Genomic DNA, 12,399 nt, shown 5'->3' with positions numbered 1-12,399 from the left:
TGACACATAAAATTTTTAAAGTACGATTCAACCACCCAGCCCATTCCATGGTGGCTTTGGCTTAGAAAGGTGGGATCGTTGGATGGACTCATCGTGACATAACAAGAACTCTCCAAATTCCAATTCAGCTTTAATGAGCTTTTTCTGAAAAAGATCATTGCCAAGAAGCTGATGACACTTGTGCCCTGATTCCAGTGTACCCAGGTCACTAGGGAAAAGCATCAAGTAGCATTCTTAATATTCCAGAGATCCTCTTCAGCCAGCCCCACAGTGTCTGTGTGATAATTTTCCTCCCAGCATGAGGAATTGTGATTGCTTCTCAGGAACACAAGAGAAAGACTTTGCTTGGATTTCTAAAATTTAATACTAATATGTGATAATATAGCAACATCCTCCAATTATCTACAACTCAGACTTCAGCAGTTATGACCGTCTAGAAGACAACCACAGAAATCACCTCCAACCAGCAAGGGAAGTAGCTGTCACCATATGACCGAATGTACTTCAGATGTTTCAACTAGCACCAGTGGACTTGTAATTACATGTAGAATGAAGGATGAATTTCAGAGTTAGCAATATGTTCATCATTTCCTCTTCGTAGGTAACAACAGTTAGCAAATCATGAATTAACAATCACACCTGACTGCGAGGATGGGAATAATCAACAGCAAACACTTGGATAATGATTACTCTTAACATAGCTCAGATCCACCATTTGGGAGTTTGGTGACCCAAAGTCATTGGGACCACTGTGTGTCTTGCTTTTTTTTTTCCCCATGCACATATAACCACGTACTCTGATTTGGTCTTATCACTTCTTTCGTCTTTTATGATTAAAATCATGTTTGGAGTTTATTCCATAAAATTGTTTTCTTTAGTATGTCTTTACAAGTCTTTATTCTTAGTCATATTAAGGACTGTCTTTTGTTGCCCAACTGCTGCCCAACTCAAAAGGAAATTCTCAACTGATTGTATTTAGTTACCCCTTGGTCCAAGGGGAAGGTTTTCCCTTCCAGCTCCTGCCCCCACACAAGGTATTCAAGTCCTCAGCCTCCATTCAGGGATGATAACCAGTGCCCAGGACTGTGGACAGCAGATGGTCCACATGACATGGTGCAGTGGAGGTTCCACATTTCAGGACAGGGGGCTGCTGAGTGCCTCCCACTGCCCAACCAGGAGCTTTCTGAAGAAGGTTGTCCTTTCCCGCCAACCCTCCACTCCTACTTCAGTTGTTCCCCTTCTTCCCTCTCCCCTGATACACAACACGAAGCAGACATTGGAAACTGGTATGTGATTTCCTTTGTTTTTGTTCCTGCTTTGTCATGAATAGAGGATAGAAAAGCATGTCTGATGAGGGAGGGTAAGAACACAAGGCCACTTCGGTGTGTAACAGCAGCTTGATGTCCTTCCCTCTGTGTACTGTCAGGAAGACCATCTTCTTCCAAGGACAGAGCTACTGGGCAATGAAGAAGGGAGCCAACTTTGGCTGACCCGGCTAGTCTGACTGGCGAAATCAGCCACGGTCACTGTCAGTGGTGACGTGTTACAACCAGCGGTGCCTCCTCTCTCTGACACTGTCTATTTGTGTAGTTTGAACATACTGTCATTTGATCAACATTTAAGGACTTGAATTTAGTAAAACTCTCTTCAAGCTCTCTAAATAATAATTTTAGTAGGAATACCAGTTTAACTTCTTAATTAATTCCCATTACCAGCTTATAGTCCATCTGAAGCTTAGGCAAGATTAGCATTTAGACATGCACTGTAGGTGCATGTATTTAAAATGTCTCTTAGTTCTCCAGTGCTCATCATGAAGCATTACTTTACTCTTCTGAGGTGATAATTAATATTCATATCCTTCCCACACCCTCTTAAACTAGACTCATGGGAGTTTACACTACATATCACTCTTTTTTTTTTCCAAGCTCTACACCCAACATGGGGCTTGAACTCACAACCCCAAGATCAAGAGTCACATGCTCTACTGATTGGGCCAGCCAAGCGCCCAAACCAAGTGCCACTCTTGATACAAAGCTCTGCTAGAACGGATGAGACAACCTGATGTGGAAAGCCAACTTTTCAGTGCTTACTTAGAACTTTATTTCTCTACACCAGGGGCTCTCAACCTGTGCCACACATTGTGAGCAGCTGGGGAACTTTTAAAATCATGATACCCAGGCTGTACCCCAGACAAATTGACTCAAGTCTCTGGGAGCAGGCCAGGGCATCAGTATTTTTTAAAGCTCCCCTGTTGATTCCAATGTGCAATTACAATTAGAAAAATGCTGCTTTTAGGGCTTGCCAGCTTACTGATTTCTGAGAATTGAATTAAGAGCACATCTGAGCTTGTCATTTTTCCCTTCTGGGAATTTTTTGAGAAGCAAGAGAAAATTGCCTAACAAAAAAGCTACTATTTTGTGCTAGTGCTGAGTTTAGACTTGAAATCACTCAGACCTGTATTTTAATATCATCTCTGCTACCTATAGCAGTATAAACATGGCAACTCACTTCTCTAAACTCCAGTTTTTCACCCACTTCTAAGTGGACATAATGCCCACCTTCTGGAATTATTGTCAGTATTAATGGAGACAATATATGTAAAGTATTCAACATGAATGTGGTATATGTAGCATGGTAATAATAAATAAATATGTAGTTGCAAGTCAGAATCCTCATTTTCAAAATGAAAACTCCAAAGAAAAAATAAACATGAATCCCAAATCTATTGTCAAGATTTTGAGTGCTGATCAGTGTTAATATTAACATTTTTCCAGAATGTGGGACCGCTTGAGTTAGAACACGCATTTCTCCTAGTGAGAATTAATTTAGGGCCAAAGCTAGGCTCTCTTGTCAAGTGCAGCATTCTTTTCAGAGTTGCTATAAATGGATATTGAACTATATTGTCTCTAGGTTTAGGCTAAAAATCATGAAAGAGCAGGAATTATTACTAGTTCAAAAATTATTGTTTGTGGCTCATCAGAGAGGACCTGAGAATGTATGGTAGCCATTTGTTGTCTTTAAGTGAAATATAAAACAAGCTTCTACTAGGATTTTCAGACATAATCAGAGAGGTGCTCATTTTAAGGCCAGTACCTCTCAGACTTAGGAAACCTCAATAAAACACCAAGGAGCTGAACTTCAGGAATGCCAGCTATCTTTAGCCATAGTCATAATAGCTGAAGCAGGAGGTGACAGAGAAAGAGCTAAGCAGCCAGCTACACTACAGTTCTTGCCTCCAACAAAGAAGTTACGTACTTTCCCACACTCATTTTGACGCATTCCATTTGCTAAGAAAAGTGGCTTATGCCATTGTTGAACACTGCTTTCAAGTTCTGATATATCGAATTCATTTATTCTGTATAAAGAGCATTCAGTTAATATTATTCCCTGCCCTTCCTCTAAATTAACCCATCTTCTGGGACCTCTGCTTCACACTGTCTGGCAAGGTTATAATTGAAGTGTCAGCCAGGGCTGTGGTCTCATCTGAAGGCTGGAATGGGGAAGGATCAACTTCCATGGTTGTTGGCAGGATTCAGTTCAAGGGTTGTTAGACTGAGGGCCTCGTTTTACTGCTATATTGGTCAGAGGCCACTCTCAGTCTTTCATCATGTGGTTCTCACCAACACAGCAGCTTGCTTCATCGAAACCAACAAGAATGAGAATCTGCTGGCAAGACAGAAGTCACAGTCTTTGTAGCCTAATCACAGATATGACATCCCCTCAAGTCTGCCATATTCTATAGATTAGATTAGATTACATGAGCAAATTATTCAAGGAGAGGAAATACAAAATCTTGTAAATAACAGGAAACAGGGATCATTGAGGCCATCTCAGAGTCTGTCTGCTACAACACTTAACAGCACATACCCAGACACAAAAGGAAGAAGGAAGGAAGGAGAAGAGAGTGCAAAGAAAGAGAAAGGAGGAAGGTAGGGAAAGGAGGGTGCAGTGAAAAATACACTAAAAAAAAAAAGAAAGAAAAATAGCTTGGCTGCACTATGTCTGTATCAGAGTTCCTGTGTGGGCACATGCTTCATCACATTAGTGCCACAACCATGAACCATGAATTTCCTATTTCTTGTTTAGAATGAGAAGATAATAGGGGGCTTTCTATACATCTGGAGTTAAAATGAAACAGAATAAACAAGCGTACTAAGTTTAAGCAAGACAAATGTGTTTCAAATTAGTTTTTTTAAGTTTTTTTCCTCCCCAGCTAACAAAAAGAATTTTTTTCCTTTTCTGTTTCAAGTCATTGGGTTGGGTTTACTATTCTTGCCATTATGTGGTGGGCTTGTTCCATAGGGAATATAAGAATCTGAATGGTGTTTGCTTTTGATGTTCCCTGGTTGTTTCAGCTGAAATGACAAAATTATGTTTTCATTGTATACTTTGTTATTACTGGTGGTATATGTCATTTATTGTCAAAGTGAAGTTGTACAGTAGCTTGGATCTCATCTCTTCCAGCCTCCCTATTGAGGAGACTGAGACTCAAACAGCTTGGGAAGATCAGGGCTGAAGAGTATCAGAGCTAGGACTCGAACACAAATCTCTGAATTTGTAATCCAGCGCATTTCGTCTTCTTAAACTTCTAGGTGGAGGAGTAGTCAGAATCTGCAGTACTCTTCTCAAACCTGCAGGCATTAAAAATAGTTGTGGCTTAAATATGTTTTATTAATTGCTTGTTTTCTGGGAAGATCTGAAGCCAACCTTTTCGGTACTTCAGCTAATAGAAAAAGGAACTTTTGCAGGTACTCTACTGTATAATAGGTGCTTACCTAACAAAACACACACATTTTTCACTATATTCATTTGTAGCAGATCATACAGGCTCCTCCACTTCAGTGCCCTCAGAGAGGTTCGTAAATGCTGACCACCTAGAGAGTGCTGAGCATCTGCCCTTGGTACCAAGCAGATCCTCTCCGTGCCCCGAAACTCTTGTGAGTCTCTTAACTAATACAGGAAAAGGAATATCTCTTACAACCGTATAACCATGGAATTTTATTAAGAAAGACATTCTACCACCCCCAACATGTGTTCTCAGGGCAAAGGACCTGTCTGCAACTCAGGATTTCCTGAAGTTTCATTGCTTGTGGCCAGACTATTCAGGGCAGCAGGTGTTCTAAAACGAGAACACATTTCCCCAGCCTGAGCTTCTTTGCTGCATTCACATGGGTATTAGTGAAAGGAGGGTGGGGTCTCCATTCCCAGCCTCTCATCTTCTTACCCTGTTCATCTTTCTACATGGGATTCCCCCCAAGCCCCCACTGAAAGGGAAACTCCACAAGGACCAGAATGTTAGCAGTTTTGTTTCCTGCTCTACTCTTGGAAGAGTGCCTGGCACAAAGTAGATGTTTAGTGTTTGTTGAGTGGATGGCTGAATGATGGATTTACTTAGGTTTATAACATCGTTCATTATGATTTTGCTGACAAAGGGGGAAAGAGGTGTGTTTTGGTTCAGAACACCAGGTATGAACCTAGAACTTGGAATCAGAGATTTTTTTTATGTTTGGTTGCATGCTATTTATTTTTAAATTTTGTTTTAAAGTATTCATAAAGCTCCTTTAAGATTGAGAGTCTCCCTATTGCCCAGGGATGAGGGCTTTAGATCAGAGAACAAATATATTAAGTTTACAATCTAATGGAAGACTAATCCTATAAGGAAGGAAAAAAAGAAAAAAGAAACTTGACCATCTCCAAAATGGCCATGGAAGTCAGAGAACAATGAGAATTGATATACAAAAAAATCAGTTTTGCCTCAGACTTGTCTGCTGCCAATTTCATGGATGCGGAGGCATTTGGGGTAATATCCTAACACATAGGAGGCAGTCACCACTTCCCGGATTAGAAATGACACATAAGTATGCAGAAGGTTTTTAGTCATCATCTGCCTAATGGAGGTACGAGCTGAATCTTTTTCAAGAATGCAAACATAGGTGGCTTTTTATCAAAAAATCTATAAAAAGAGGAGAGGCCCTGTTGTGGATGCCGCAGCCCTACGCCCCCTCCCTTTGTCCCACCTGATTCGAGCGCGTGCGTCTGCTGCACACGGCCGCCATCGTGCACGTGGCCAGTTCCGCTTCGGGAGCCTGTCCAGGCTTCTCCCCAGTCAGGCAGGATCTGCAGCCCGTGTGCGGGTGTGGCCTAGAAGTTCATGGGCATGAACACCTCCGGGACAGCCCTCACGCAGTGGAGGGTGGGAGTTGGCGGATAAACACCGCAGCCTCCCGTCCTTCTCTAGGACACGCTCAACACTCTGAAGCTTCTCGAAGACTGGAGAAGGGGAGGGGGGCCCTGGTTGGCCACTGTGGGCACCCGCTGGACAACGTACTTTGTGAGCTGCCCTCCCTCCCCTTCTCACTCTCCCTGGCCCTCACTTCCTGTTCCTGGGGTCACCTTCCCAGTAAACCCTACCTCTAGTTCTAGTTTCTTAAACAGGCCCTAAAAATAATGTTTGACATAAAGACAAAACAGTTTGCCCCTGGAATCGAGAGCAGACAGAGAAATAACTGGCATAGACAAGCTCCGAAACTGGGACACAGGAAAACAGTGTCTCTAGAGGAAACGGTTCTTCTTTACCACTGTGCATATGAGTTTTATTAGGACCATACCTGACCTCCTGACTTTATGCTTTGCCATTTCTGTTTATTCTGCAGATCCTTCTGGGAAGCCTCAGTTCACCAAGTGCCGTTCACCTGAACTAGAGACCTTTTCATGCCACTGGACAAAGGGGGTTCATCACGGTGTGAAGAACCCAGGATCCATACAGCTGTTCTATATTAGAAGGTGCAGACTGCATGCCTTTCTGACTTTTCCCTCCGTGGATTTTCAGATGAAAGTATACTGAGTTGCATGAGTGGTGGACATGGAAAGGATTTATTCTGATGACTTAAATGTATACCTTTACTCAAAAAAATATTAATTAAGCCCTTAACTGTGCATTTGGTGCTATTTAAGGCACTGGAGATACAGCACCGACTACAAAAAAGATAAGGACCTGGCCTTGTGGAGTTTCAATTCCAACAGGGGAAACAGACAACAAAAAATAAAAAATAAATAAATGGCAGCTGCTAATATGGGTTATTAAGAAAAGTAAAAACCAGAAAGAGGATAAAAAGTGTCCACACTATGAATGAGTACATGCATGTGCATGAGAGTGTCTGAGGGTGAGTGTGTGAATATGAGGGAGCATATGTGTGTGTGTGTGTGTGAGAGTGTAGGTGCAAGTGTGAATATGCATGAGCGTGTGCAAGTGTGAGTGGGTGAGTATGGCATATGAGAATGTGTGAAAGCAGGTATGTGGATGTGCACAAGGATGTGAGTGTGTAAGTGTATGTGAGAGAACGAGTATGTGAAAGTGCGGATAAGTGTGCATGGGTGTGTGTGCATATGGGTGTGTGTAGGGAGTTCGGGTGATGCTTTAGATGAGGAGCTCACAGTGAGCCTTGCCAACGTCGTGTGCGACAGAAGAGACAGACGTGAAGTGAGAGAGGCCCACGTGAATATCTGGAGGGAAAACTGTTGGGGAGAGGAAATTACACGTGCAAAGGCCCTGAGGCTGATCTGTTTGAGGAAAGTAGGAGGCCCGCATGGATAGCACAAGGTGAAACACAGGGATGTGACGTGAGAAGAGGTCAGAAAGCTAGCCAGGGCCAGACTATGCCAAGCCTTGTTGGCCGTGGCTGAGCCTTGAATTTGACTTTATCTGTGGTGGGCTTGGAGAAGACATATATGTTTTAAAAACCTCAGTTTGGTGTCTATGTAGAAAATAGACTATGTTCCTATTAAATTATTTCTACTCAGTAAGGCACTGTAGTACTTTTCTATTCCATTTTGACCAGTTGTCTTCTAAAATAACAGAGGAAGAGTGAAACAAAGATCTCTCAATATAATCACCATCCAAGTAGTTTCTTTCTGACCCCTCACCTAGAATTATTTCCATTTCTATTTACTCTTAATGTTGTACCTTTTTGCCTTTTCTAAGTTTTAGGTTCAAACACTTTGTCATTTCCTCTTCTCCACCCAGTCCCCAGGGAAAGCCTAAGCCAAGATACAAGGTTAGCCAGGACCCTTCTCCCATGGTGGGCCATGTTCATCAGTCCCAGGCTGATGCCATCTACCCACAGAGGAGCGGGCAATGCCAGGCCAAGTAGTCTGTTCGTTTGCGAAACAGAGATAGTAGACCTCGTCTCATGGCTTCTTGTGAGGCTTTTCTTAGATAATACATGAAAAACACTTAGCACCATACTTGGCACATCTTAAGTACTCAGTAGATGGTAGCTGCTGTTATTATTGGTGATACGGTGGTAATTTAAAATCATAGTGATCTAGAAATCCAATTCCTGGGCTACAAAAATTACTTTGGATTCTTTCCGGTTAGTGATTATTGGTCTGTTCTAAGGCTGTTAGTGCAAAGCTGGGTACTCAGTTTACAAATAAATCCTTTGAGTTAGCAGCCCGTGCTGGCCTTACCCGCTTCCCAGGTGTGAGAAGGGTTTCTTGGATGTGCCCCAGAGGGCAACAAATATGGCACTGCTGGGCACCAAAGGCACTTTTTTTCTCTTAAGGCTGACACCACACAGAGGTGGGGTGAAGAGGCTACGCTGATTTGTGCAAATACATTTGGACAGGAAACTTGTATGTTTGGTAACACTTTGAATATCTGTTGAACTGACTGTGAAATGGAGAGAGATTTCGGAGGTACAGAGAGCCAGCTCAGTGAGAACAAAGGAAGTCATTTTTGGAGGCACAAGGAACTAAACTGGATAGAGACAGGGCAGAGTCGGGCCCACTTTATGAAAATGGGTTATTACCATCCCTAATATTCACCAAATCTGAACTTGAGCAAAAAGATAAATCCAAAGGCATGAAGCCCGCACAAATATATATTTGTTCCTTACTTTCTTCCACCCAGGTCACATGCCTTTGCCTGCAGGCCTCCTCTGCACACCCTAGGCCTCTGAGCACGGCCAGTCCAAAGCCAGGCTCTGTGCTAATGGACACGCCACAGAACGTGTGACCAGGTGGAGGGCAAATCTCAACATATTTGGAAGAATATCATTAATTGTTGTCCTAGTGGAGTTTGGGATCCCAGGGGAAAACACTGTCACATCTTCAAGCCCCCAAGGACAACCTCATGATTAGAGACAACCCTAACTTGCAAAACCAGTATTTTGTGTTTTCTCTACAAAAATATAATTATTTTGAATATCTGGCCAAAATAGCATAAGCCTCCAGCCCGGTTTATCTAGGAAGGGTAGAATCCAAGGAGCTAGGATGTCAGGCTCAGACCGCACCAGTGAGTGCACAAATGTCTTAGCCTTCACACTGGCCCCTGGCACAAAGAGGACCGTACAGACGCACTTTCTGACTCTCATCATTGTTTCTTAGTATTCAGTTCCCAGGCAACTCCTGGAACTATAGAATCCTGACCCCTCTTGCCAGACGCATGAAGCTGTGACAGGAACAGGGGAGACAGGAAGGCTCAGGGAAGGGGCCCGTGCACTGGGCTTTCAGTGGACCAGCCTGGCCTTGGTAACTGAAGCACAAAGGAGCCTGGCCATGTCAGGCCATCCACCGGACAGGCCCGGAGGCAGCCACATGCGTGGCTGTCTCTGCCCCCGACCAGGTGAGCTGGCGGGAGAGGCCGCCGGTGCAGAGCTGTCTCTGCCACCCAGTGGTGGAGGTGGGGCCGGGTCTAGTCTCCTTGCTGGGAGAGGACTCTCCCCGAATGCCAACCGCAGGCCCCACAGCAGGAGGCTGTGGGCGGGCCTGTCGGAGATGCTGTGCTCTCAGTGCCTTACTGTGGAAGACTGGTCATGTGACACTCAATCCCTGAGACCATATCCCCCCACTTCTGTCATCCCCCACACTCACTCCCCTCAACAAATGATCCTGGCCTGTTAGAGGAAAGTGTATTTTCCATGCCAGGTTCTGGGGGAGATGAGAAGGGAAAAGGGCACTGTTAGTTTTTCTTTTTTTCTAGAGAAAAGATTGAATTTTAAGCCGAAAACACGTGATGTGTATGTAATGAAAACAGCAGTCCTTAGAACATAAATGATGTTTTATTTTTAGGATTTTTCTTCCAGTTGCTAGATGGAAAAGCATTTGGATGGAAAGTATTTCTTCTGCTCTTTATTCTGATTTTTACCAGTGGTCTCCCTGTACAGCTTTCCTTCCATTTCGCAGGCTAGGCTAGGAGCAAACCCCATACACTTAACTCTTAGCGGTATGACAAGGAGAAAGTAGCTTCTGTAAATTGGCTTTGGTCACCTGCATAGAAATTCAGCCCAGAGAAAGCAGCCAGAGTCCCTGCTTTGCGAGTCCGTTTGTTTTTTTGGCTAAATTTAAGAGTTTAAAAATAAGTTTTAAATATTTATTTAAAATAAAATTCAACTTTGGTTAATGAAGGGGAGGGCACTGGGAGTTGTGTTTTGAACTAACTGTGCTTCAGAGAAGTGCTTTCAGTTGTTTGCTCTGCGGAACTAATGGATTTGGAATAATCTAAACAAGGTTTTTCATACAGTCCCCACGGGGACATGTCAAAGTTGAGAAACTGTAAAACACACAGAGCTAACCTTCCCATTACAAATGCAGACCTGCTAAGCACTGTACTACGTCTTTACAGTTCAATACTAACTTTTATACTATCCGCTGCACTAAATATGTTTTTTGTCTGTCTTATTATGTAAGAGCCTCATTTCTCTGGGCAATCTTGCTAAACCGGTCTCTTTAATATACTCTTACTTAGTTTGAAAGCCAAAATTAAATAAACCATACTGTAAGTCAATGACTCACCTATCCCTAATTTTTTAATTCTTTTCCTACTACTCTAAACATATTCACACACATACACACATGTATACATATACACACGTACACACATACACATATACACACATACAACACACATATACATACACACTCCCGCATACACACACACATACTTACACATGCCCGTACATACATACACACATATACATACACATGTACACACATACACACATATACATACACACTCCCACACATACACACATATACACACTCCCACACATACACACATATACATACACACTCCCTCACATACACACACATACTTACACATACACGTACACACATACGTACACACACACATATACATACACACTCCCACACATACATTCCCACACACACACACCACTCACATTTCCCATCAGGGATGAACCTCCCTCCCATCCAAGGTTATGCAACTTTTAAGAATCTCAACCAGAATTTAAGCCACAGCTCACTGGCCATGTTACTCCCAAGTTCTTTCCAACAGCTGATGAGCAACTGTCTCAAGGACCCCCTCGTACTACACAAGTTTCCTCCCAGTGCCAAAGAGACCAGCCTGAGAAACAGCTGTAAAGAAGGAAGCGTGTGTTGTCTCCCAGCTCCTCCCTTCCTTCCCGTCCCCGCCTTCCCTGATAGCCTGTGGTGTCCTTGTCGTTCGCTGCTACCCAGGACCCGGTCCTGAGAGGGACGCTCACAGACCTCCGCTCTCTGGCCTACCAGCCCCAGCACCTCAGCCTACACAAGGTCGTTCCTCCCTTCTTCTCCCTCAGCCACAGACCCCCTGGCTTTATGTCTCCTTGACTTATAAACCTTCTTCTCAGCTGATACCCCACAAATAATAAGCAAATAATGACGTACTCCACCCAAGGAGCAATTCTAATTCGAGAAAAGTTTTCCCATTTATTCCATTGCCCTCTGTTCCCCCTCACCATCCTCATGCCCATCCTCGCATACCTCAGTACCTTTTATGACTCAGTTCCCTCCTTCCTTTCCCTATTGCCACGTATTAAGCTTTTACCCATCCTTTAAGATTGCTAGAAACACCACCTCTACCTTGAAGCCTTCTGTGAACAGCCAGAGCAATCATTCCCTCTTCTGAACTTTTAGGGAGCCTAATGAGCACTGTTTGTGAACATAGACCCACACTGCTTTGTAATACAGTTTTCTAATCATTCCTCTGAGGCAGGAGTCATTGCTTAGACACACGTGCAGCCTGCATAATGTCCAGCACAGTGTTTTATATATAATCAATGCTTATTAAATATGAATGGAATGAATACAGGAGACCAAAAAAAAAAAAAAAAGAAAGAAAGTACTCAGATGGTAATTTCTGAGTCTCCTTCGAGCCGGAAGGTAGGAATGAGATCTTATTAATCATTATATCCACACAGTGCTAGTAGCATATGGAATCCTCCTGTAGGACGTATCTAGTACACACCCAGAGACGGTTTGCTGGACTCAGTCAGTCAGTCAGAGAGATGGGACTTGGGAGGGCGGTGTCACCTTCTAGCACACGTTTTCCTCCGTTCTTGCAGGGGTGGCCTTGAGTCGGGGCAATCCTTGCTTGCTCTGCATTTTTGTTCAGGCCCC

The 12,399-nt window shown here is 43.4% G+C and overlaps 1 protein-coding gene across 3 annotated transcripts in view; it reads left to right on the top strand.

The window, feature by feature from the left end:
* Positions 1-12,399, top strand: part of GHR (growth hormone receptor) — a 249,659-nt gene that overhangs the window by 213,530 nt on the left and 23,730 nt on the right. For all 3 annotated transcript variants that reach the window (XM_008692587.2, XM_008692585.1, XM_008692588.2), the window contains exon 4: positions 6,654-6,783. In XM_008692587.2, coding sequence (XP_008690809.1) covers positions 6,654-6,783 — 130 coding nt within the window. The remainder of the gene's footprint in view (positions 1-6,653; positions 6,784-12,399) is intronic.

The sequence above is a fragment of the Ursus maritimus genome, unplaced genomic scaffold (assembly GCF_017311325.1).
Source record: "Ursus maritimus isolate PB19 unplaced genomic scaffold, ASM1731132v1 scaffold_15, whole genome shotgun sequence".
Lineage (NCBI taxonomy): Eukaryota > Metazoa > Chordata > Mammalia > Carnivora > Ursidae > Ursus > Ursus maritimus.
The sequence above is the reverse complement of the archived record's forward strand: the minus strand, read 5'-3'. Positions and strand labels throughout refer to the sequence as shown.